General features: G+C 42.2%; 1 protein-coding gene across 5 annotated transcripts in view; it reads left to right on the top strand.

The window, feature by feature from the left end:
- BCL11B (BAF chromatin remodeling complex subunit BCL11B) overlaps positions 1-26797 on the top strand; it is a 92512-nt gene that overhangs the window by 30343 nt on the left and 35372 nt on the right. For 3 of the 5 annotated variants that reach the window (XM_030949520.1, XM_030949522.1, XM_030949521.1), the window contains exon 3: positions 12861-13076. The exons of the other annotated variants lie outside the window; for them this stretch is intronic. In XM_030949520.1, coding sequence (XP_030805380.1) covers positions 12861-13076 — 216 coding nt within the window. The remainder of the gene's footprint in view (positions 1-12860; positions 13077-26797) is intronic. 5 annotated transcript variants of the gene reach the window in all.

Raw genomic sequence — 26797 nt, 5'->3', positions numbered from 1 at the left:
GCTGTTATCCCAGATGTCAGTGATCCCAGATGTGACTGTAACATGGATTATGAGCCTGGTGGACTCTCCCTGTTTAGTTTTAAAATTAGAAAAAAGATCCTTTTTCCCATCAGAGCTTTGCATGTATTTACTCTTTGATCACATTGGAAGGGCCTTATCCTGTCTCCAGAGAAGCTTTAGTTCTGCTTTCAGTGGTAACAGGGATCTGGCCCGTGCTGAATATTAGCATTTTAATGGCTTACTTAAAACCCCATTGCTGGTACACTCACAGGGCTCCCTGCACGAGGAGAGTCCAGCTCTGGGGTTTTGCAAAGTGATGCTGCAGGCTGCAATGCCTGCTGAAAGAGAGGAGCGGGGATGGCCCATTTGTCATAGATTATTAGTATTGTCAATAATAACATGTCTACAGAAGCCAAATTAATTCCTTCTTCCACTTAGTACTAAGTCCAAGAAATGCCAGATCAGTTTCAGAACAGGGGAAAAAATAAACAGAATCAAAGTTTGTATGTTATGATCCCTCTGAATTTCTGGTGGGAATACTCTGTGATAGAAATGATATTTCCATAGAGGCACTGGCTGCCAGTTTGCTTAATTACATTAAATAGTGGTATAAACCTCTGCAGAACATAAACCTCTGTTACAGCCAGTCATTAGAATATTGAATCATAAGGAATAATGATACCAGCGCTAACGGGTTACAACAATCTTTATTATATTAACTATTGAAGTGTTATTTAAAAAATAAGGTTTGTTGTGGCAGTTTAGGTGTGCATGCATATTTTCTCTGATCACCTATTAAGAGACTGAAGACTGGATTTGAATTTATTACAAGCAAATAAAGGGCTTGCTTCGAGGAAGAACTACTAGATCGCTGCTTATGATTTTACAATTTGATTCCACTTGTCCTTAAGGAAGGTTCATAATGCTTACTATGGAAATACCATCTACATCTAGAAAATTAGAGTTAAAAGGATGACTTTGTTGAAACTAATTACAGACTGGTTCAGTTTTTTAGTTGGTGACATTTCAGAGATTTTGCTCGTAATGCAGGAGGTTATAGAAAGATTTGGTTAGACTGTGATATAAAGCAATAAGCTGTCATTGGAGAATATTGACATTTTCATCAGAAACAAAACAAGCCCACTCAACCTTATTTTACTGGGGTGATAGGTATGAATTTAATATTGCTTCCTCATCCTAACTGTGGATTTTTGAAGGAATTCTCTTGCCTCACCTTGCTTGTACAGTACGTCTGGTTTTTTATGTCATTTTTTTGAATACACTTTCCTAGGTAAGTGTATTCAGCTTCTGTTTCAAGCAGACTTGATAACAAAAAGCCTTTTTGTGTCCTGTGCTTTTATGTTATGGAGAAAGATGCTGTTCTGTACAAATAATAGGTAAATTGAGAGTTACGGGGAACTCTGGTCCAGAAAATAAATACCTCAGAAAAAAATTCTTTATGTGGAATGGTTCTTGGCTTCTTATACTTTGCTTTTAGTTTTGTGTCAGAGTGAAAGGATTACAGGGTTCTTATTATACTGCACTTGTGTTTTACCTCTCCTGGTGCAGGGTTTGGTTATCCTGTCTAATTAGTGCTTGTGACTGGCCAAATTCTGTTTGGATCCAAGTCTTTGGGTAAAACTTCATTGTTCTATTAAGCAGAGGGATTGGGCACAAGTTTCCAGCATGCTTCCTTGTGCAAATGCAATGCTGGTTCACTCTTTCTTTTTTTTGGCTTACATTATAGTTTGAACTGAGTTCCTGGTTACTAGTTTATTTATCTGCTTTCTCTCATTATTTAAAAGCTGGTTAATTTCCTAGCCTTTTTTTCCATTCACAGAGCATTATTTGCATAATTGTGCTGGTGTCCAGCGGATTGAAGACTGCACCTTTATATCCTCAGTGTCATTCTCATTTGGTGAATTGTTTTACCTTCTCCAGATGATTGCTCTGCTCATTTAATTTGATAGATTCAGTTATCAGTCTTGGGTCTACTTGTACACACATAGCTGGAGTAGTTTTCACTTGAGAGATCCAAAACTCAATGGGAACCCTCATTTTAAAAATCTCTGCTGCTCCCTCCCTCTCTCCCTCCCTCCCCAGTCGCTCGCTCTGTTTTGCTTTTTCAAGTTTGCTTGGTGTTAGTGAATTTCTTTTCTAAGTGTGAAAGTGCTCCATGCCCAAGGAAAAATTTGAAAATCATGAATGTGCCTGTTAATGCCCCTCCCTTCCCCCACTTATTTTAAGTTATATTACTTTAAGTCTGGTGTATGCATTCACACTAGGCAGGTAGACTATTTTTCACATTGAAATTCAGCACTTACAGTGTCTACACTTACATTGCTTTTGGCAAGGTGTGAGCCAAAAAAACAGAAGCTGTGATTCTCCCCCAAAGCTAATTGTTTCTGTATATTAAGTTTGTCCATCTGTGCTGTGCAGGGACATGGCATCACCTGATGGCTCTCCTTTGCATTTCCAGCAGTGAAGCAGTTAACAGTGCTGCTGCTTAATATATTGCTGTTACAGAGTCTTTTTAGTTTCCAGGACATTTAACTAAATCAGGTGGATGTCATTAGCCGATTTTCACAGATGGGGAGACTGAGGCACAGAGGGGCAGAGTGACTTCATCTGCTTCTTTTTCCCTCAGTTCCCTCCCATTCCAGGAATTGATTTTGCTGCCAAACAGCTGAAGAGCTGCTAAAGCCTCATTTTGCCTAATTCCTCCAAGTTTTTAAAAATTGAGATTATTTTTTATTGTGATAGGGAAAAAAATTAGGGACAAAATTTAAAACTACTAGTAGAAGGCAAACTTCAGAGCAAGGCAGAGATACTTAGCCAAGCAGCAGATCCTGCTGTTCTCTTTTCCAGAGGCCATATCCACCCTGAGGATGCATGTTTGCAATGCAGCATCTGCCAGTGTGTGGGACTCCGCTCCAAAAGGCCCAGGCAGAGAAGTCCACTAGTGTTAATGACTCTTGCTTATCTGTGTCTCTTCCCTGGCCACTTCAATTCCTTCATTTTAACCTCTTGACCATCCTCTTGTGGTCAAGCCCTCTGATTATTTGTAGGGGCGTTTCTTGCTCTAGCTGCATGTATATATATTATTTTGCCCTTTGGAAGCAGCCCTTTCCATCCACTGAGGTACTTTATTAATTTCAGGGCCTGTCAAATTGCTACAGTTGTCTGTTGGGATAGTTATATGTTTCAATTACATCAGAAATATTTGCCGGTAAATAGAAATATTCATGATATAATCAGACCTAAAATTTTTAGTACCCACAAGGATTTTTACAACCACTGAAAACTCCCCAGGACTTAATTACAGGAGTTGGGCAAAAAAATTGGGAAAATTGATGAACTGTTTATTGTCTACCCTTTATGCCTTTTGGGGGAAAAAATACCAAAATAAACCCCCAACCCTCCACAAATCAGGGTGATTATTATTATTTGTTAGTTTATTGTGGTAGCTTCTGGACATTGGAACTCAGATCAGGCCACCCTTGTGTTAGACACTCGACATTCCCAGAGTGAGAGCTGGGCTCTGCTTGAGAGCATCTTGGGGCTGAACAAACCAGACAGAGAGTCAGTGGAAAGGTCAGAAGGGAAGCTGAGCTCCAGGAGAGAATGTGCCATACCCTGTGTGGCTCATGCCCTGGGGTGTGCGTCCCAGCCTTCTTCCTAGCCCAGTGGTCTGCAAGACCACTCTCCTGAGATGAGGAAACTCCCTGGTTTCCTGTGTTATATTTTCAGCTCATCTATTGTCCTCGTGTCATATTTACTCATGCCTTAAGATGTTTTTAGGCCATATCCTGCCCTGCTTTCTCTTGCTCTTGCACCCAGTTGCTCTCATCACAAAGGGATACAGTCCTCCTGGGGCAAAGGCTTGTGTTGGTGGGGTGGGCACAGGACACAGCAGGAGGAGGTGATGAAAGCAGCCTTGGGGTAGGCGAGAGTTCTTTTTCTTGTGTGTTCAATTGGGGGTGAGCCAAGATGTTTCAGTTTTTTCTCTTTTCATGGTTCATAGCACATACAAGGGGTGAGGAACAAGCTTAGATGAGCATCAGGTGGGAGGAGGGTACAGGTGGTCCTGCAGGAGCCCCTGTGGAGACCTGGCTCAGAGGGATGCTGCCACGTGGTACCTGGATACCCCTGGGGACCACTCACCCTGGCCCCTGAGTGGGGTCACTGACAATCCCCCCTGTTTTCTAAAAGAGTGGATTTGGCAAAACAGTCCTGCTGGCATAGTGTGGGCTACTTCTGTGAATTCACATGGTCTCAAGGTAAGTAAAATTCTCCCCAGACTGCCCTTGGTGTCCAAGTCTCCAAAATGTCATATGCAAATACGTGGATGACAGAATGTGGATTTTTACACAGTGAGAGGAATTGCATGCTCTTTAGATATGTTGGGATATTTATTAACCACATGGGGTGTTCCAAACTCAGTTTATTTATCTTCGTAAAGTACTTCCAGATCTTTGCATGGAAGGCACTAGAGAAATGAAAAGATTATTATTATTATTATTGTTATTATTGTTGTTGTTATTATTATTACAGCATCTAACTACTGACAGGCAACCACAGCTGCATGCTCAATTCAAACCACTTAAATTTAGGGGCTGATTTTTACAATATGGACTCTTAATGCTTTTCCCTATTGACTCCATATGTAGAAATGTGTGTTCACCTGCCCTGCAGAAGTACCATTATTCTCCAGAAACATGTAAATGGGGTACTTTTAAAGAAATAATGAAAATATGGAATAAATATTAAGTATTCACATTTGTATGGTAGAATTTAATGGCCATTTAAGAAGCGCTTCAAAGCAACCAACTGTAGGAGCTGGTAGTTGCTCCTCTGTCATTAAAAAAGAAAATGCACTGATTAAAACAAAGCCAAGGAATCTTGCAGACAAAGGATAACATTTTCGGTGTTCAGAGGTCTGACACGAGCTACAAACAGCCCAGGAAATGGAGATCTGAGTTTCACAGCCGGGCGTTTTAATCAGTACGGTTGTGCAGAGCCGCTGCCGCGTGTGAGTTATGTAATATCACACTTCACCCGCCCACGCGCACTCAGAGACAACAGACATCTTCGAAAGGTCTTGGCATTATTCAGAGCAAAGACTCCCAGCAATACCTCGGCATGGTGTTTAACCTTATCTTTACTTACATTTAGGGATTTCTTTTTTTTTTTTCTCTCCTTCTTTCCTTTTTTTTTTCAGTTCTTTTCTGCGATACATCAATAGTGAATAATTTTGCATTTCCAAAAATGAAGCAAATATAGAGGGAAAAATTCCATTAGCTACATAATGTGTTTTCATGACAACTTTGAAGGTTCTTATCATGGCCATTTTTTGCATTTTGTAGCATTGTCCTCATGCTGCTACTGTTATTATTTTTATTTTAAGTACAGTTGAAATTTTACATTCTGAAAACAGCAGTTAATTATTAAATGGTACATAGCTTATGCTTTCTTTAGATTTTTAAATAAGAAATAATTAACCAGAGTTTTTAAAGGTCTGCAGAAAAGGCAAACAGGCCTGTGAAACCCCAGGATCTAATAACAAAAAGGTGAGTTGATTTTCCAGTGCCCTAAGACTTTGAAGATATCCTTACTCTGGCTTTTGAGTAATAGAAAGACCTCAGCCACATTTCATTCTGGTATAATATAGCTCTGAAGTTAACTGTTTTTCAAAGAAAAAAAAATTAGCTGGCTGCTAATTAGATGTATTTTAACTGCAAAGTCATTTTAGCAGCTAATATTGTTACTATCTGCTTCAGTGTGAATCCTTAGTGAAGCTATTAAACTGTGAGAGCCTGAACTTATCAGACATTTTATAATGTGCCTGAATTTTTGTATCCTTGTTCAGAAATCTGTGGGAAGTGGAGGACCTTTCTGGCTCAGACATGGAAAACACATTTTTTACCAACTGATTACCGGGGTGGGCAGCTGAGACCTCCTTGCATCCTCCTTTTCAGTTTTTTTTTCTTGCTTTCTTTTCCCTGGCAATAATATTTCTTGCTTCTGTTGCACTCCCTCCTCTCCCAGACAGCAGTCAAGCCCTGCAGTGTGCCCTTTATCCAAGGAAAGGGATTTAACAGCAGGGACTGGTCTTGGTGATTTCAGGATACTTTTGACTCCTGCCTGTTGTATACAACAAGTTGGCGATTCTCAGCAGCCAGGAGGCTCTCAGCATCAGGCAGGGTCCTGCTTTGGAAAAGCAATAGCCCACAGCAGAGAGTGGCCTTTGCCATCATTTTCCTATTGGTTTCTGACCCAGGATTCTTACTTTGCAATTGATGGGTTGTGTTTCTCAGGGTTTGGGTATTTCCCCCTGTCTTATTGCATTGGTTGATTTAATTCTCCTTTGCACTCTAAAACAAAGTGACTGATACAATATCCAAACTGATGAAAAAGAAGGTGATTTTTCCCCCCTTTATTTGCTCAGATTTGAATTAGGTTATCTGCCTATCTTGTTTATGAAATTTTGTGCTGTCTTTTCTGCACAGACTGTGACTCCCAAATCTTCCACAGCTCCATTTCCATATTCCTGCGTGCTTGTTCTTTGTTAATCACTTGGCAAGCGCTTATTTGAATATTAAAAATTTCTTTAATCATCAAAGGCAGGAGCACAGCTTCATGAATATTCATATTTTTTCCCTCCTCAGACTGGATTCTAGTTCATTACCCTGCAGTAAAGCCAAACAGTCATCAATCGCGCTCATTACAGCCGCTGGCGTTTTGATTGGCTGCCTGCTGCTGGTAGCCCGCGTCCCCCATCCTCCCGCTCTCCTCCATGAGCTGTCGTGTACCTGCCAACAACAACAACAAAAAAAAATATATCAACAATGCAAGAATAAAATTTCTCCGGTTGAAAAACAACTTTGCAAACTTGTCAAGCAGTCCTCATCACTTTTTTTTTTTTTTGGTTTTTCACCAAAAATCAAGAAAAAAAAATTAGAAGGGAGAAACTTGAGCTTTAGAAATGAATATTTGTCAAGAGAGTTGACGTAAGTTTCATTTGCATAATGACTTTGTACTTCTGCATTAATAAAATTTGCATATGAAGCCATGTTAATTACTCCTGATCATGCTTTTTGCATTCATGCATAGTAATTTTCTCCGACTTGTGAGAATTAATGTCTTGGCATGGGGGGAGGAAGGGGGGGAGTTGGGGTACTGTCAAATTTCTGTGCCAGTGCCCCTCACTCACACTCTTTCTCCTCCTTGCTCACCACGTCGTGTTCTTGATCTATGACTCATTTATGCATTATCATTTGAAATTCTTGGGAGAAAGAAATGTATCAATTCACAGGGAATCCTGGTCTGCCAAAATGAAAAAATCCCTGAGCAAAATACAACAAGAAATCTCTTCCTTGCTCTCCTTCTTCTCTACCTGGTGCAACTTTTGCATTTCCAGCTTGAGCAAAGTTTCAGTCTAAGCATCACAATCAGTGTGGGGAAACCTCTCCCAAAGGGCTGTGTGTGTGGGGGGGTACAGGTGAAGGCTGGTGTGCAGATGTGTCTGGCTGAGTGCTGGACTCTGGGTGTGAGTGTGTGCAGTTGTGTGTCTGCACACCAGGGAGTCATTCTGCTTTCCTGGGAGATGCTGTGTGTATCTGCCCCTCGCAGGGGGCATTGCTCTGCTGGTTGCTGTTGGAAGTGTTTGTGCTTGTGTGTGTTTGGAAGTGTGTCTGTGTGTGTGTATGTGTGTGTGCTTGTGTGTATTTGCTTCCCAACCCTCTTGGTGTCTGCAAAAAGAGACATGGCAGAGAGACAATACTATCAGGTGGGAACAGTCCACAGGAGAGGGTGTGATGCACGTAGAACAACTTGTTTTAGAAAAAGCTTGGAAAAAAAAATCTGTTGGAAAGATCAGTGGATAGATTTGTCTATCATTTTTGGAAACCTGCTGCAATGGTTCATGTAAAACTCCCCTCAAAACATCTGCAGTATTTTCCCTGAACATGATGGGCACAGGGCAGGGATGATGCTTCAGCCTGCACTCCAAATTTGTAGCTGTACACTGTTTGAACAGATGTTTTTCTTTTTATTGAATGAGAATTTTTTAATAATGGAGCAGAGCTTTATTCTCTAACCAGCTATTGATTGGATTTTCTATCACCAGACAGGCACAGAGAAACGTAGAAAAACTTGGTTTGTGCCCTGTTAAGCAGCTCACACGTCTGCCTGTGCACCTGTCTGTCTGCCTGAACATGGACACACACCCAGGCACCCACACAGCCCCCCTGGCACACACCAGCTACGTGTGGCTGCAGTTACATGTGACGTGAGATGTAAAGCCAGGTCTCTAAATTTAAGATTGCTTCCCCTGGTCTAAGCCATGATGAGGTAGGACATTATGAATGCTGCTTTGGCTCCTTCTTTGTATTTTGCTCAGGGACTTTACTGCAGATGTGCCAGAGGAGCGTGGTGTTTTACATACACCATATCATATGGCCAGACATGTCTAGGCTCTGGGAGAGGGGCAACAAAAGGATGCAATTTATGCCTTGATTGTGGCTTTTGTCAGGTTCATCTAGGCTTTTCCATTTTCCATCTGGGGTCATGTCCAATTTACCTTATTTTCTTCCTTGCAAGTTTAAAAATAGCAGGGAGAAAAAAGAAAATTATCCTTAGTGGTGCATCGGAGTCAACATCACCTGTGAGCTATTGTCATGTACAGGTTCTGAGGAAATGCTGAACCTGTTTAATGCACGAGAACAAAATCTTCCTTTACCATCAGCAATGCAGATGTTTTATTTACATGGTGACAGTCCCTGTGCGTGTTTCACACTCATGCTATGTGCAAAACTCTCTGTGCAGAATGAATGCAGAATATATAATTGAGATCTGCAGTGCAGGTGAGTGATTTCCCAGTGCTGACCCAAGATGAAAATCGAGCCTCACACATCGTGTCAGGGATGTCCAGGCAACACAATGCTGCATGTGTGTGCCTGCTCTCCCCATCCAGATGGGATATTTGCCTCTAAGATTGCACTGCAGTTCTTGTGGTTTGCTTTCCCTTTACTGCTGATTGTGGCTATGCCCTTTGTGGCAGTCAGGGGCTTGCAGGTGTGTTTTCTCTTTGAAAATGTGATGTGGTCGATTGGATGTAGAATTCCAGAGATCAGCTCTGCTCCCTTGCCTCTTGCTGTGTGGGCTGAGCAAAAAACTCTCTGCACCACCTTAAGATTCTATCTATCTATCTATCTATCTATCTGTCTATCTATCATCTAATCTGTCCATCTCTCTTTTTATCTTTGTTCATTTTGTGTTTGTCCGCTACCTGTAACAGTTAAGTTGTTACTTCATTTCATCTTTAAATAGACCCATCTTCATTTTCAGCTTTAAATAGACCCTTTGTGGAATAAAAAATACACCTATGATCCCACAGAGAGGAGATGAAGAGATGAAATGGGAACATGTTCCCAGCAAATACAAGCTGAGTATTTTTGAACACAAGTGTTATTTTTTCTATATTTTTGAAGAGGGATCATATACCTAATGGTGGACCCCTCCTTTTCTCCCTGCCTTTTCTTGAGGCCACTGGATATGATTTCCACCTTCATGATTTTCCACTTGAACTGATTCTGTAGGACTGTCCTGATTAGTAACAAAGAAGTAAACCTTGAAGTGGTAGTAAAGGAGAGGAGAAATCACCTGATTTGACTTTGCTTGTTGGGGCAGACTTAAATCTCCTGGTCTGGCAACTGCACAATATTTGTCTCTTAGTGGTGGACTTGGGAGTGCTGGTGGTAATCCCTGATCATCTGCCAGAGTCTCTCTTGGTCCACTCTTCTTCTCCCTTATCAATCCATTCTTTTGTGATGCCAGGTTAGCAATTTTTAGATTTCCTCAAATTTACATCTGTCCTGGACAACATCAAATCATAGAATCATAGAATACTTTGGGTTAGAACAGATGCGCCTGCCATGGTCAGAAACACCTCAAAGACCCATCCAACCTGGTCTTGAGCACAGTTCTCTGGGCAATTTGTTCCAGTCTCTCACCACCCTCACAGTACAGAATTTCTCTCTTAAACCTATTCTGCACCTATCTCTGTGAGTTTAATTCCATTGTCCCTTGTCCTATAATCACATATCCTGTAAAAAGACCCTTACAAGCTCCCTTGTCAGCCCCCTTCAGACGCTGGAAGGTTTCCCCAGAGCATCTCTTCTCCAGGGTGAGGACAAAAAAAAGAACTTCTGAATGACAGTTTCAGTTCCATCCATTCACTGGCATCTGGTTCATACAGTTTTTCTGGTAAAATTGTTAGATATCTTGTTAAAAGAGATTGCTGTTTTGCCCCCAGGAGCACAGTTGGGAGGCTCCTACAGGATCCCTTTGGCCAGATGGTGACAAATCTCCTAGTTGAGACCTTTCTTCCCTTTCCGCACTAGAGACGTGCTCAGTAAGATCTCGGAGGGCCTTCCTTGGTGAGAGCTTTTTGCATCTTCTTGCACACCTCAGGGCTGTGCAAAATGCATTAAATCCATTGCCAATGGCCATGTGGGACACACCAGGGCTAGAGAGGAGGCTGTTACTCTCAGGGTAGTGTTGTGTGCCGGGGCCCATGGACCTCCACATTAAAGCCCCTTGCAGTGGAGTCAGATGATGCATTTGCTGGACTTCATGTAGTTTCTCTGTGTGATTATCTCTTTCAAAACCCATAGTAAGGCATCATGATATATAGAGGGCCAAGTGACTGCAAGAGCTGTGCCCTTAGTTGTGGTGAAACCACAGACACATCTCAGTGTAACTTGAGATGTAGCTGCCCTGTGATTCTACTCTAAATCCCCATTTCAAGCTCATGAATTTCTAAGCAAGGACAAGTGCCCAGGCAGCTCAACACAGCATACAATTTTTATTATATTAGGAATACAGGATACAATTGTTAAGTCATTGGAGGGAACCTGTACTATTCTTTCCTTATTCCATGAAAAAAGCAAACATTATTCATATCTGTTACAGTGGCAGTAGAGTGGTGCCTAGGTGCATAAAATCCATGTCCAACATCAGTTTCCTCATGCACAGCACACTGTCTTGCCAGAAATGCAATGTAGGTAGGATCTGGATAGCAGTTATCATACCTGCTTGTATAGTACTTCCAGAGAGATCAAAGAGTTACAAAACAGAGCTCCCAAAAAAAAAAAAAAATCCTTCCTTGTCCCACAAGCCACAGAGATGGCTTCTATTTAAAACCAGCCCTCACAAAACAGCACAAATTTTTATCCTCGATGCTTGAAGCCCAAGTATTTACACAGGGAATTTAGACTCTTCACTTGTGGTTTTGGCAAAAGCTTCACACAAATGTTTTGCACTGGTGGTCTCTTAGCCATTTAAGATAAACGCCAAAATCAAATGCAGTCCTTGCAGACTGGAGCGCTGGATGCTGTGCCAAGGATGAAGTATCCCCATTTGCCTCACATGTGTAGCTGTCAGATCAACATGCAGGCCTGGTTTCTGAATAGGGACTCTCAAGGTGGAGAGACTCCCTTGGAAAATGTTGCATGTTTAGGGTCAGAAGGAGCATGGATAAATATTATTCCTTGCTGCCGCAGTGTAGGTTCCTTTAGGAAATGTTTTTTCTAGGACTGGAGGGAACACAGATAAATATTTCTGCTTGCTACCATGGTGTTTGCATCTATCTGCAAGGTGCACACTCATGCACAGCCAGAGATGCCGCCATTCAATAAGAAAGCATTTGCCAGAAAGTACCCCACAATTAGCACACATATTTCCTAATCTAAATACAGGGGCAAACTGTGGTTTCTGATCTACCACTGTGCAGTAACTGTTGGCAAATGCCACCTTTTTAATGGTGACTACTCCACCACATTTCTTCATGTAGAAACTGGCCTTGATTAGCAGCTACCCTTTAGTTAATAACTTAGTGGCAGGAATAGTTTGAAATGGAGAGGTTGGGATTCCCAATGGATGGAAAGTGGTGCTGTTCACTCAGCTTCCCTTTAAAGTCTGCTGATTTGTGCCAGCTAAAAACGTGACTCCTACATGATTCTGTGTGTGTGTGTGTGTATTTGTGCAGGTGTATGTCGATATTTAAGACTTGTATCTTAGTTTTTCAAAGCCACAGAGTTCAGTTTGGACTAGTGCCAGGAGGAGCAAGCGCTTCCAGTGGAGCAGGAGAAAACTCTTAAATACAGCTTTTAAATGGCAGGTGATTCCTAGAGGGGTTAAAAATAAATAATAAGGTTGTAGGTTACAATATCATCTTTTAGCTACCAGGAAAAAGGTTGCTCCCTTCCTCGCAGGCTCAGTAGGGAATCAGCCTGCATAATCGGGGCATGCAAAATGCACAACTGGCCGCAGCTCAAGCGGGAAGGCAGCACATGGCCGCCAAGGCTTCCTTCTGGGAGCTCGGCTCCTGGCACCTCACTGAAGCCATTTGAGCTCTAAGTCACTGCACTTTGTCCGGGCTGGTGTGTGGAGCCCGCTTCAGCAGTGGCTCGGCAGAAAGCCTGCCCAGTTTTGTGTCGGCTCAGTGCATTAACACAGCCATAAAACAATTATCCCCCTTTTCATTTGGTCCCTGAGCAGGCGCTGGTGGCGACGTCCACCGTCTCTAGCTCTGCTCCGTGCCAGGGCTGGCCATCCCCCACCTTCACCCCTCTCCATGCCCACACAGGCCCTCAGCCTGGGTTTGCAGGTCCTTCAGGTCTCTTCTTATTCTTCCCCCACCCCCCATGAGCCCGCCGGCCTCAGCCGGCCCCAGAGAGGGGTTCAGAGCAAGCGTATTGAGCGTTAGGCAGCCAGCCCCCACTTCGCTTGTTTGATGCCTCCTCTGTCCCTTCAAACTTAGATCCGACTGACAGTTTTTTCTATTGTTTTTTCTCCAGGGCCGTCCAGGCCTGCAAACCTGCCGGGGGCTCCCATAGCTGCCTCCTCCCACCCTCACACATCCGTGATCACGTCACCTCTCCGCGCACTGGCCTCCCTCCCGCCCTGCCTTAGCCTGCCCTGCTGTGGTGCACGTGCAGTCTCAGTTGGCGGGACTCAGACTGAGATTCAGACTGAGACGTCAGGCACATTTGGATGTCATTGTCAGTTGTCAGGTAATAGAAATACTTTTTTTTTGTTGCTATCTGAAGGTCAGTAGTGCTGCCAAGTGATGTCGTCTTTGCTGTGGGAGAGCTGCCTTTGCTGGGTCGCATGGGGAAGGCAGAGAAAATGCCCTAACCTGCCCTCCCCCTGCCACTTCCCTTCCTCCTTCCCTCTCCACCCTGGAGGAGGATGGGGAGTGGGAAAGGGCATGCGACTTCCTCCATTTCCTCATCCCTCCCCTCCTGCCTGCCCACCCTCAGTTGTCACCTGCGGCCGCTGCTGGGCCGTTTGTGCCATGTTGTGAACAAATGTCTGAGACTCCTTGCAGAATGTGGTAGCCCAGTATCAAGATTTCATCTCTTTAGGCTGTTTATTTTAAGCTTAATTGGATAGCATTTTACATCTGAGGTATTTTTATTTCCTTCTTTTTTGCCCTTCCTCCTCAGTCATTCATATTAAAGGCTCTCCTCCGCATCCATGTGCACGCAGGATGTATGTGCTCCATGCTGTTTTCTCCCTTGCTTTGAGACAATGCTCCTTGGTAACTCACCATGCATCCCTGGCCTCTTACCCCATCAGTTTTTCTTTTCCTTTATTCCTTTTGGATGCCTGACTTTTATCACCACTAGGAGGGGAAAGTGAAAATGAAGGCACACCAAGCTAGCCAAAGAGAACACGGACATATTGTCACCAGACCCCATCATTTCAGACCCAGTGATCTCTTTGAAATCAGTGGGTGTTTCTGAGCATGGATCAGTTGCAAGACTCAGTCTATGATGAACTCTGGGCTGGTGAGGTGAAAATGGGGAGGGTTTAAAAGAAAATGCTGATGTAGCAAAATCCACAAATGTTTATGGACTCTCACTGTGGTGGCCCAAATCCCACAGCCCTCATTCATGATAATGTGCATCTAGTTTTAATAAGGAGTTCCCCAAATGATGCTGGATAAGTAAAGCGTGAGGACCAAAGGATTCAGAGAGACAGCAATGACTGTCAGGAGTAAAGCTTTTGGGAAATGGCTCCTCATTTCTCCCCTGAAGCTGGCAAAGCTTTGTTGTGCTAGCTTTTTCCTTCCACAAGCACTGATACCACTTGACTACAGTATGCTGTATCTCATGAGAATGATCCTGTACATGTCTCATTGATGTAATAAAGTGAGATTTAAATTTTGCAAGAAATTTAAATTTGTTTCTTGGACACCTCGGGTCTTGGAAGATTAGATGTTCTCAGGAGGAGGCTAAGAGCACTCTGCAGGGCGCTGTGTAGGTCCTGGATGAAGCTCAGGGCACACAGAGAGAGCTCCCTTGCTGCCTGGAAGATGCTCACCCTGCACCCATCTGCTTGCACTGGTGCACAGGCTCTGGGTTTGTAGCGATGTGCTGTGTGGTGAGGTGCCATCAGTAAATCCAGGGTCTGGTTATATTTTCTATCCAAGCTGCTGCATGCAGTATGGCAGAGGATGCAATTTTAATGGAATTCTGCTTCATCAGCCTCAGCAGGCTGACCAATGTTGAGACAGGCTCTTGCAAATGGTGAGCATCGGATCAGAAAGTCAGAAAGCTTCCCTGTGTCCTCTCCTCCCAGGAACCAGTAAACCAAACTGGAGCTGGTCTCACGTTTTGCTGTCTTCTCTGTCTTCACTGGTGTAGTATGCACATGTATGCCTTTGGGAGGCACATACTTGTAACACTGAATTGGGTACCCCAGTTCCCTCTTGCTTCTGATTCCAGCAGCTAGCGGGAATGGAAGCAAGTACACCTAAAAATATAAAAGGAAGGAAGGAATAACTTATTGAAGAATGTGGGGAAGGTGAGGCTTTTGTACTTTGTGTACTTGGAGTTCTCACTTTGGAGTTGTGTGCTGTGAGTCTTTGGAATTGCCTGTTTGCTGGGAGAGAGCGGTGCCAGCTCTGTGGAGGGGGAGACCTGTTATCATGGCTTCCTGTAATTACTGCTGCAGTCTGCCACACTCAGAGAATAGGTTTTATCAAAGTGCATGCTACATGTTTATGACAGTAGTTGGTCAAGGTCTGCTTGAAAGAAACATTTTCTTCCCTTGAAACAGGAGATTATGTCTACTTAACCCTTTCTTAGCTCCCATAGTATTCACTGTATGTGAGCCTAGGCAAGGGTTGTACGTTCTTTCTGTCGCCCAAAATGTTTTGTGGAAATGATAGAAAAGTGAGTTCTTTGTGTTGATTAATAATCTAGTGACAATCCCTGCATTGTGCCTTTTTTTAAAATATAGACATTTACAACAGTCACTTGCTCCAGCTTTAGAGATCAGCTTGTCTCTCTGACTTGATTAGCCTTTTATTCTGTCAGCCCTGTTCTTGCTTCTGAGGAATTGGTTACTTCTTTGAACAAAAGCCATAAGCAGTTCCCGCCTCCCCTCATCCTTCATCATTTCTTACCTTTCCTGTTTTTCAGCATTTATTTAATTCAGGACCTGGAGATTTTCCATGCAGTTCTCAAGCAGACTGCAACTCTGATGGCTTGAAGTTGCAGGAACTCCAAAATCTTGGCTGGGCACTCACAAACTGGGCCCTCAAGAGTCTCTCACAGCAGTTTGTGTTGGAGAATCTAAATGTCTGGCTGCTGGTGGGATTTGGGGTACACATGTGTGAAAACTGCATGTGGAAATCTCCGACCTAGATAAGAGTGATTGTCTGGGATGCTGAGTAGTGTTCAGTCATGCACAGAGGAAGTTGCGCTGCCTCATCCAGAGCTGTTAGTGATCTTTAGAAAACGTGCTGCTGATAGTTTCAGTCACAGCACATGATGCTGGGAGGTCTGCTTGGATGTCCACTGCGCTGCTCAGCCAGCACTGATCGTGGTCCTCTCCATCTTTCTTCAATTCTTTGTGTTCAAGGCACCCCAGGATGAGGAATTTGCAAGTAAAGGTCCATGTTTTTTCATGTGATTTAAAAAAAAAATCTCTACCACTGGTTCAATCTCTCTCAGTCTATTTATTTATTTATATATTTTGCCCCAGAAGCTTTTGTCTGTTGAATTGGATTCTCCTGTTCAAATTTTTTTAGTGCCTATTTAATTAGAAGTTGGAATAGAGTAATGAAATTCACAGGGTTATGTAGCTTGGATCTAAAATATAGATGGGCAAAACATTTATTTTGCTTTACCCCTTGCCAGATTAGGGTGTTTTTTTTGAGCCGGCTTTTTATTTCATTTCAATGAATTGCAACTGCTCAGAGTAACTGTAAAACACACACAGTTTTTTTTTGCATAACAGAGACATGCAAATGATTGTTGAGAGACATAATTATGTAAAGAAAAGTATATGTCTGTGTGCATGCACACATACACTGCAATGCTTTTTGTCGGGCTATTTTTTCACAATACATCTTCATAAGGCTCTTTTTATGATGCTGATTTATTAATATTGTACATTAAGGCTTAAATTGTCAAAGCTGCCTAAGAGATTTGGATGCCCATTTCCCATTAAAGTTAACGAGAAATGAGCATTGAAAATCTCAGCACAGAAGTGCATGGCACTTTACAGTGTGTTCTCCAAAGAAAAAAGGCCCTGCCTTGAAGATACTGTGGTGCAAAAGCCCCAGGAAGAGGATCGTAACCAGCATAAGACAAAGGGGATTGTAATGGCACAGAGAATAATTAATCCCCTGTGCCTGCATTCAGATATATACCTGGTCCAAATTCTTTGGACCTGGGCCTACAAATGAGGGTTTTATATACCCCTGTAAAGATAATTAAATCTGTCCAATACACATATATTCATCTAAGCAGTGAAACGGCTTCCTTCCCACATGTAGGCTGATGGAAGGAGGTGGAAAGCAATTATGATACTTAGTTGCATGTATAAAAACAGCAAGTGGGCATGGACAGCAGTGATTAATGGACGGGGCTGTGAAATTTAAGGTCTAAAATAGAGTAAGGCATGGGGCCATATCTTGGAAGAGAGGAACAAGCTCCTGCTAATTCAAGGAATCAGCTGTGTTAGTCATTAGGATATTCTGAAAATCACAGTCATCTTGTAAAGTTAATATCAATTTACTTGGCTACTGAAATTCCACTTACTGCTTCATTTAACTAGTCTGGTGTTTTCTTGGCAGAGGTTAAGGTGACAGTAAAGATAAAAGCAGTCCCTGTAACTAAATCATAGGTTTTAAAAGAATACTTTTTCTCCATCTCTTATATCACCATATTCATTTTATGTTGGTTTTATAACTGGAGTCAGCCAATGAGAAGAGCTAGATTAGACCACCCTGCTGTAAAAGGCTTGATGCAATTAATACAGTCTGTCTACAGAGAAGTATTATTTCAAAAACTTTTATGTTAATGATATGGTATGCACTCGGCACGTTTTTTACTTGAACAAGAAGCAAGCTTTTGTTCACTCCAGCCTGGGTTTTATTAACACAGGAGGATCAATGGAAAACAAAACAGTAATCAGAGCAGAGAATACAAACTCATCCAGCAAAAACCTTCTAACTCATCATGTCCCAGGAAAATGACTGATACTCTACTCTTAATTTTTTGCTGAGTGGAGTTTCAAAAAAAAAAAGAAAAAAAAAAGATGTAAAAAAATTGATTTCTCTTCAGCACTGATGCTTTTTTGAGAGGAGAAAGAGGAATTTGGTATAAGTGTCAGAGGACAGACAAAGATCTACAGTTTCCCTGAGAGCCTTTGTAAATGTATCTTTTCATTTTGGTGCATAAATAAGAGGTTTGCATAAAATACTGGCTAACATTCAGGAGAGATGTCCCTATGAGTCGTGTATTTATTTATTTTAGTGAAATATTTAATGCATGCTATAGTAGAATTGACTTTGTGGACAGTACTTACAGAGTGCAGGGATGTGTGAGAGATGTATACACTAAAGAGAGTAATGCATCAGTGTGAGTGCATACATCCATCTTTACACCTATCTATCAATCTCTGTGTTCATTCACCTATCCAAGTATTAAAATCATATGTGACCGGCTGTCTAGGCTGCTCCCTGTCTCACTAGATATTAAAATCAGATCCAAACTCAAAATAAGTGGATTTAACACAGGCTGGTTTTTGACTGAATGGTGTGTTTGCCAAGAGGCAGCAAAGAGACCTTAAAATTGCAGAGAGGTGACTAAAACGAGGGTGCTGCATGGGGCAGGGTCGCTGGCACTGAGAGCATGGCTGTGGCTTTGTTCTAGACAGATGGCTGATCACTATAACTTTGTAAGTCCTAATTATGTCAAGTTAAGAACCAGCAGGAACAATAGTGATATTTAAAGGTTCTTTAAAGCGGATGCTTGCCATTTCCAGACATCCCAGCAAAAAAGAAAAGCCCTTAATTGCAATATTAATGGGTGGAACTGAATCTGGTAGTCTTGGTAGGAAAAGATGCAAGGCAACGTTGCCTGCAGTAAGGACAATGGTTCCAACATTGAGAGAGTTAACTCGATCACATACCACTACACTGAGCCCGAGAGTCTGAACTCTTCAAACGCTCCAAATGGAGAGCTAAATCAAAGAATCCTGTTTCAAATCCATCCAAGATGTTGCTGTTTTTCTCCTCTGACAGGAGAAGCATTTGGAAGTGCAGTTTCTTTCTTTTTTTATAGCTGTCTTAAAAAGGAGTTTGGATGTTTAGCACAGCTGGTGCTCATTACATTATGCACTATCAATAAAATAGCATGTGTAATTAATTTTTAATGCAGTGCTGTATGCAGCGCTTTAAAGCAGTTACTGTATGGGGAGAGCCGACACCGGTCACTGACATCAGAAATATTGAAATAGAGGGCTGGATTTTGCATTTTTAAAGGGTGTATGTGAGAGTGGGGGAAGGGTAATTCCCAGCCAGCAATTCTCTGGCCACAGTCAAATTTAAAAATATAGGAACAAGATGGATGAAGGTGATTTTATAATTTGTTTATTGGAATGAATGAATTTTTGTCCTTTTGGAGTTTGCTGACTGATAGCTGAATTAGGAGAGGTGACTTCAGAATATAGGTAAGGACCAATGCAGCACATAGCAACAGATCTATATTTGTTAAAGCACAAACAGGCTTTGGTGGTATCAGGTGGGAGATGAGGTAAAAAGGGAGCTTATGGAAAAGCAAGGGAAGGACATTTCTGTTCTATCTCATTGAACAGATTTTTTTCTTTTCATTGCAGGTCTTCTTTCTTGTGCCTTGTTGTGCCTTGTTGTTCCCATTAGTAATAGCCACATTTTTTTCCCCCCTTGGTTCATTAAACATTTGGGAGTACTGGTAGTTTGGAAGGGAGAGAGTAGCTTCATTATAAAGAGGCACCACTGATGACATGGTTTATGCTGCTCTGACAGAAGACCCAACAATTAGGGTCTTCTTTTTGCATGGCAGTACTTTTCACAAGACACCAGCATAAGTGAAGACTGCTTTAATTAGGCACAGTGGGAAAGGTTTGGGCACCATCATGGCTCTCAGCAGCCATTATGTCCAGAAACACTTGGGTTGACTGAAGGAGGAGCAGACCTCTTTTTGAAGTTGTAGCATGGTGCATGTCTGTGCTCAGCAAAGGGATGGGAATGGCTTTTGTGTTTCTCCATCAGGGTAACTGCCAGGGATGGTTTGCAGGATGGGACCAGCCTCTTCCCTGCTGCTGCTGTTTTCCCACCCATTTTCAGAGAGTTAAATGCCTCTTGGTGAACACTTCCTAAAAAGATAAGAAATCAACTGCAGGAAGAGAAGGAAGGAAGCAATCACCTAAAAAGCAACAAAATTAGGGGTAGTACTTGTCAGGTGCCTTGCCTTTTGGTTGGGCAATGCACCAGCTTCCTAAAGCTGATTTTTTTTTTTAATACACGTGCGCAACTCATAAATGTTTGCAATTATTCTTTCTTTCTCTCAGCAAATTGCCATTCATTTGTACATAACATATGCTAAACAGTTCACTTGCACAGCCTCACCTGGCATATTCAGGATGGAGTTTCCTCCTGCCCCTTCAGCAGTAGCTTTTTGTCATCACTTTTCTTCTCGCTTTCTGTCAGATTTGTGCGGATGTGTTCGTGTGCCTGAGCCAGGAAGTGAATTGGCCTGTTCAGTTTGTGAGAACAGAGATAAACCTCTCGTGCACAAATATAATGCTCAGTGTCAAAGGAAGTAGGGCAAACTATGGTGTAGGTAGTTGTGATTAGAACTGCTTTTTAGTTTGCAAGCCAGAGTGGGAAAGGTGGAGGGAACAATGAGGTGTTGTACATTTTGTAGTGAAATCACTTAATTTTATTTTATTTGTTTTAGAGGAATTGGATCATTTATTCCTGGGGTGGCTCAGGTTTAGGCCAGAGAACTGCAAAAAAAGCAGCATGTGTCCCTCCAGAGCTAATTCAGGGGACCTCTGCTTTTTTGTTTTCTGAATGCTTCATAAAAATAGATGAAAGGAAGGGTTCTATGCTCAGATGGGATGCTTTATGTTCAGAATGGGATTTGAGTCAAAGAAGCCATGCTGATGCATCTCATGTGTGCCCCACTGTGTTCCTGTGTTCTGCATGTTGGTCCTTCTTTCTGCTGAGCAGTAAAGAGCTGAGCAACTGTTAGCAACATACCTTTTTATGCTGTTTGCTTTCTTTTGGACAGGCTTTTCCCAAGAATTTTTGCAGTATATACAGAAATCTGGTAGGCTAGTGTATGGTACATGCCTTTGGTATCTTTATTTTCCTCTTGTTTTTGTCTTTAATCAGGACATTTCTCTGGATCCTTGTTCCAGCTAATGTAACTTGCCATAGCACAGGCTGGGCAAGCCAGGTTCAATGAGATACTAAAAATTGCACTTGGAAGGAAGCAGGCAAAAATCCCACATAGGAAGGCTTGCATTTTTTATGAATTCAGCTGTATGAGTCAGAGGTCCTGGGACTTCAGGAATGAGGTTAATGCAGGCTATAAGCAAGGAGATGGGGAGACAGTTGCTGGAATTGTGCTATGAAATGGAGCTTTCTAAATTACTGTCTTTGCTATGAACATAAAGGGCCTCTGGTTAGAGAGGAGCTGGTTTGCACAACATACCTGCAATTAATTTAATTCATTAATTTAATTCTTGTTTAAACCTCACCTGGCTATTTGAAGCCAGCAGTAAATGTATTATTTTCAGTACATCCCCTTGGCAATATGAGAGGAGCATCCCATCCTTCCTGTGTGTCAGGCTGGCTCCTTACATGTCCTGTATTGACCTAGATTATTTCACGTGAGGTACAGATCTAGACCTGATCCTTACATCTCTTCCACGGCTGCATGACAAACGTGGAGCTCCCAGGGTGTGCTGTGCCATGCCAACAATTCACTGAGAGATGGCTTAGGGGCTGCCTAGGGATGCTTGGCTGAGCATCTTCCTGTGAGGTGTTTTCTGACTTCAGTGCTGTTATACTGTTCTGCCGGTGGTGAACATGGTCTGTGGAATCTGAGGATGTACAGAGATTTAAGTAAGAGTCAGAGCGTTATTGGGAAATACGTATAATTTAAAACTGTCCATGGTGATGAGAGTAAAACCCAGTAATTCATGGTATCTCCTAAGACCTCAGTATAGCAGCAGTGTGTTCTGCTTGCTGGTGAATTATTTTTTTTCAGTTTGCATCTTCTAACAGAGTTTTGGGTTATTTTTTCATCTCTTCTGGTTGAATAAGGAGGGAATAAGTTAACTTATTATGGCACAGACAGGCTTATAATGTAAAGTATGTCCAAAAATTGGATCTTAGTGTTTATGGATTGATCAATCCAAATCCTTTATAAAAATGTGTGAACTGTCGATTAAACAGGGAACAGGACCATTGTGGACATGCACTGAGTACAAGACTAGTGAGGAACTTTACCTTCCTGTAAAATCTAATTCAAAAAACATCAATCTTTCTCTATTTTTTCCCCTCTTCAAATGGAACTAATTCCTCCACTGTAAATTTGAGGTAGACTCTTAAAAGCTCCACAGTCTATTGAAACCAAACACTTCACTGTCATTATACAATAGATACATAGAATAGTTGTAAAATGATCCTCTGAGATTGCTGTAAACTCCTTCCCAATTTCCTTCACACTTTCCCTGCCCATTTTCCATGAAGAGTGCTGTGAAAGCTGCATCCATCCTGCTCCTGCCTCAATCACCACTGTCACCATTCATTAGTGCAGTTGAGCACACTCATAAATGTCTGAGCTCTTCCCATATTTAGAGCTCTCTAGCCAGCAAACCTCCCCTTCTGCTCTTCCTTTTTGAGAAAAACCACAGTGGTCAGGGTTTGAGGTGGGCACTTGAGACATAATTTTAATTCAGTGACCTGATATCATCCAGAGCTGTAAGGGGGAGAAAGAGTGTGGGAGACAGTACCATCAGTGCTTAAATAATTTGCTCCTTGCCCTTTCTGTCTAAGTTTGTCAGGCTGTGTCTTGTGATTATAGACTGAGATTTCTTAAATTTGTATTCTCCTTAATAGGTAAAGATGAGCGAAAGCTGTTTTTCACTTTCTCCTCACTCTTTCTTCACAGATGTCTTTGCTCTCTGGGACTGGCTGGCACTGCTGGGGAGGTATTTCCCAGGGGATTTCATTGCCCCAGGGTTAGCTTTCTCCATCTACACAGCAGCATGGAGCTGTAGTGCATATAGCTCCCTCCCAGCAAGTCTCAGTGAGTCACCATCCTGCTTGCTGGCTCTCTGATTGGAACAGGATGCTCTGTCCCAGGCCACTCCATCCATGGAGCTTCTGCCCATCTGCACCTTTCCCTTCCCCTGCTCTGCCCTAGACATTCATATTTTTTTCTTATTTTATATATAACATTTCAATTTTTCCATCAGGTAGGTCCTTCATTCGTTGCTGTCACTGCCAGTAGTCCCTGAAGTCAGAATTACAGCACATTTTTTTCTAAAAAACAAATCCAAAGTGAAATTGTTCTTTTTAGTGTTTTTTTTTTTTTAAACTTCACATTTTTTAAAATGGAAATGACTGCTGAAAATAAACACAGTTTGCAATGTATAGACTTACTGAGCCAGCATGAATTTCCTTAATAAGCTGGGGTATGTGTGTGTGCGTGCACGTGTGTGTTTTTCCCCCTTAGACCTTGGAATAAGAGTGCTGTCTCTTTAAATCCTAACTCAAACTTTACTGGCGATTTTACAGAGCCTGGTTTCATTTATAGTGGAGCCAGACTTGCTGTGTGAGAGCCGTCCGCATGCTGGAATTAGTCTTAAGCTCGCTTCTGTGGCGTTGCCAAATTCCATGTTTGTGTTTTATTTAGAATTCTTTTCACGGCCAGTCGAATCTGTTCAGGCACACATAGGCAGTGTTGCGCCCCACGGAGAAAATAAGCAAGTTTGCGTTTTCTTTGGCATAGGCCATGGCCACAAAAGACTGCGGTCTAAAGAAACATTTTTTAAAAGCTATTTTAACCCATAACAGATGTATAAAGTAGGCACACACATGCCAGCTTCCTTAGTTTTAATTAAAAAATAATTATGGCTTTAATGGGATGCTAGTGACAAATTTGGATGAATGGTGGGTGACATTATCTCAAGGCTTGCTTCAACTTATAAATTAGTGCATTTCTCTTGGCCAGTGGTACAGATGAAATTAAATGAAGGAGCAGATTAATATTTCTTAAAGTTACATTGAACCAAATGAAAAATCCAATCAAATAAAAAAGCATGGTCCCTTCCTCCCTCTCTTCCTCAGATCTCCATTTGCATGAGATCACAGAACACAGAGGAAAGGCTATTTTCTCTGGCTGATAATTGCTCTGGCCAACCATAAACTGGACTTAGGTTTTCAAGGGGACTCTCTCTTTCGTAATTTTGCATTGGTAGCCACATTGCCAAATTATTGTGATTAATGTCAGTAGGTGCTTCCATTTATAACCACATCTAACCAGCTAACACGGTACCTTCGAGCCAGGAAATCTTAAATATAAACCCAACCCTACATGTTGCATGTTGCAATGGTTCTGTCTCCATACCTTGGCTAACTGGTGGTGATGCTGGCTGAGATTTCTCACATCTTTAGGCTATTTTCAATTTGGGGCTTTTAAGGCTCACCAGAACTGGGCTAGATGCACAGGCTTGCACAGGTAGCAACAGTTTATATTTATGAAGAAATAAACAAAGGAGTAATAAACATGTAATGAGCTAACCCCAGATGGTATCTCTGCTGTTATTAGTCAGGTGTATGTAGAGTTGAGGAAGGGAGATTGAAGGATCAGCAGGAGTGGCTCTGGCTATTGAAAGAGAGGAAAAATGTCTTCCTCCTTCCCATGCATCCCACCCATGGACACCCTGAACAGATGCTGAGAACAAAGGCGATAAAGCAGCACAGCTTTTTAAGGCGTGCAGCAGAATCACATTTCCTCCAGACCTGCTTGTCCCACCCTCGTGCTCTCCAGCAGCAAAGGCAGCCCAGCGTGGGATGGGGCTTTCTGGATGAGAGCAGATGATCAGCTTTATGATCTATGGCACCAGCAGATGAGGATCATTTTGGTTTTGGATGGCAAAACCCTGTTTCCTGTTCTCCAACATATTCTTTCATGAAACTTCTCATCTGCTTAACATTTAGCTCCCATTGTAAAAGACAACCCTGGAATGCTGCTGATACATGTAGTCTAGATGGTGGGAACTCTGCTTCACTCAGGCAGTGCTAGTTTTCTCTAATGAATATGTTGAAATGTTTTCCTTAGTAAAACTTGATGTGACTTTTGGAAAAAAAGCAGAAAGAGGGAGAGTATCAGGTGTTTGGTGGACAGCTGTGAACCTTCCCCATGATCAGTCCATTCATCTTGTGACTTACAAATGTTTTGCTTCTAATTTCCATGCAAATATGGCAGGGTCTCCCACCCTGCTCGCTTAAAGCTATCTGCCATGTTAAGCTGGGGAAATCTAGCAAGAGGAAGCTGCTCTGCCTGGTTTGAGACAAATCTGCAGAATTTGAGCTCTTCAGGACAACCCATTTGATGCCTCAGGGATGGCAGAGTCTCTTCTTGGTGTGCAGGATGTCCATTGCCTGAAGCTGTACCAAGCCAGTCTCTCTAAAGATACAATTCTTAGGCTTTGTTTAACTGTAGCAAAAGAAAGGTTTTCCTTTGTCAACCGAATGAGAATTTCTGTGGTAACATTTCCCTGAGCTTGAATTCCTCATGAGTGAAAATGAAGTTCCAGCATTAAAAACATGAGTCATGCAGTGCACATGAGACTAATTTTTGCATTCCTGGAATTTTTGGAAGGGAAACATTACATTCATGATAATCCTTTCAATTATACCTTATTGCTAAAATAATCCATGAGGCATTCTGCAGTAGAGCCCTCTGCTATTTGGTTACAGTTGAGGCTTTGAAAATAGCACCTGAAAGCTTTTAGACTCCTGTGTGTCAATATCTTAATTTTCTTTTTATGTTGATGCACACAGGATGGTCTGCCATCCTTTTTATTTACTCCTTAGATTTTTTTTTTTGTTTAATAAATAAGGCTAATTTGATTTGTTCTGATCTGTCTCAAGTATCTAATTGCTGCTGTAGAGAAAGATTAATGTCCAGTTGAAAGGATTCCGTATCTATGAATGAGAACTGAAAGCAGATGTTAGTTTGATGAACGTGTGCTGCCCATTCCTTGCCTACACTGGCTCAGAGAGCAAGCTGCTGAGAGACTGCTATCTATCAGAAGAGAGATGCTAGATGCCAGAGTCACACACCTATCATGAGCAGAGTGAACAGTTAGCAAATAAAATATCACAGGTAGCTTTTTCTCTGCTTGTGAAATAGCTATACCCAAGACAGTGTTATCTTCAAATTGTCAGAAGTACTTGACAAACTCTGGTTTGGGGAAGGCACTGTGAATTGATGACAAGAAGGACTTTGTCTGTGAGTTTTCACTCAGGGAGTAGTGTTGGTATATTGTCCAAGGGCTGGTAAGTTCAGTTTCTAGTGCATTGTGTGCACAGTGCTGATTCTGAAGTTAACCCAATCCCTGGGAAAGCACCCGACACAACCAAACCAAAGCTGATACTGGTGTCTTTGCTGTTGGTGGCCTGGCTAGGTGCTCAGGCACTTCTGGCAAGCCAGGCCAAATGCCTTTCAGAGCTTGCTAGCTTGAGCTCATGCAGATCTGTGGAGAGCAGACAGTAAAGGAGCAAAATACTAAATGACCTGGGCACAAGGTCAGTTTTTGTATCATCCAGGCAGCTCTGACATGCACTGCACACAGTAACTGCAACAACTTTTTAGATCAAAGCAGGTACAGATGGGATCTTTTTGCATGGGCTCTTCAGTTTAGCAAAGATGCTTTAGAGCCCTTTCACAAGCAGTGCTCTCTTATGCTCTCTGGGCTGCTGGAGTTCCCCTGCCTAGCCACTGTGTAACAGCAGGTTAGTGGCCAGTGCACAGGGGAGGAGACATTTTGGCCAAGGGCAGGAAATTCTGATAATGGCAGTAGGATTGTCAGTGTTTCCAAAAAACAGAGAGCGCTTTCTTTGTAAAGCCTTTTTAAAAAATATTTCCAGTAGTTTTAAAATGCTCCCCAGTATTACTGTGAGTTAGAGAGAAAACATAACAGATTGAGTCACATTGATTTTGTGTGTGTGTGTGTGTGTGTGTGTGTGTGTGTGTGTGCGTGCGTGCGTGTGTGTGTGTGTGTGTAATAGCTTTTGCATTTTTACTCTTTGTTAAATTGCTATTCAGGTAATGTCTGTGACAAGAAAACTATTTCACAGATGGACAGACAAAGATGTAAAGACCAACATAACTCTTCCTTGATGTCAATAAATCAGACTGACCTGGGA

This window comes from Camarhynchus parvulus, chromosome 5 (genome assembly GCF_901933205.1).
Source record: "Camarhynchus parvulus chromosome 5, STF_HiC, whole genome shotgun sequence".
Classification (NCBI taxonomy): Eukaryota; Metazoa; Chordata; class Aves; order Passeriformes; family Thraupidae; genus Camarhynchus; species Camarhynchus parvulus.
Note: the sequence above shows the minus strand (reverse complement) of the source record. Positions and strands in the feature narration are given on the sequence as shown.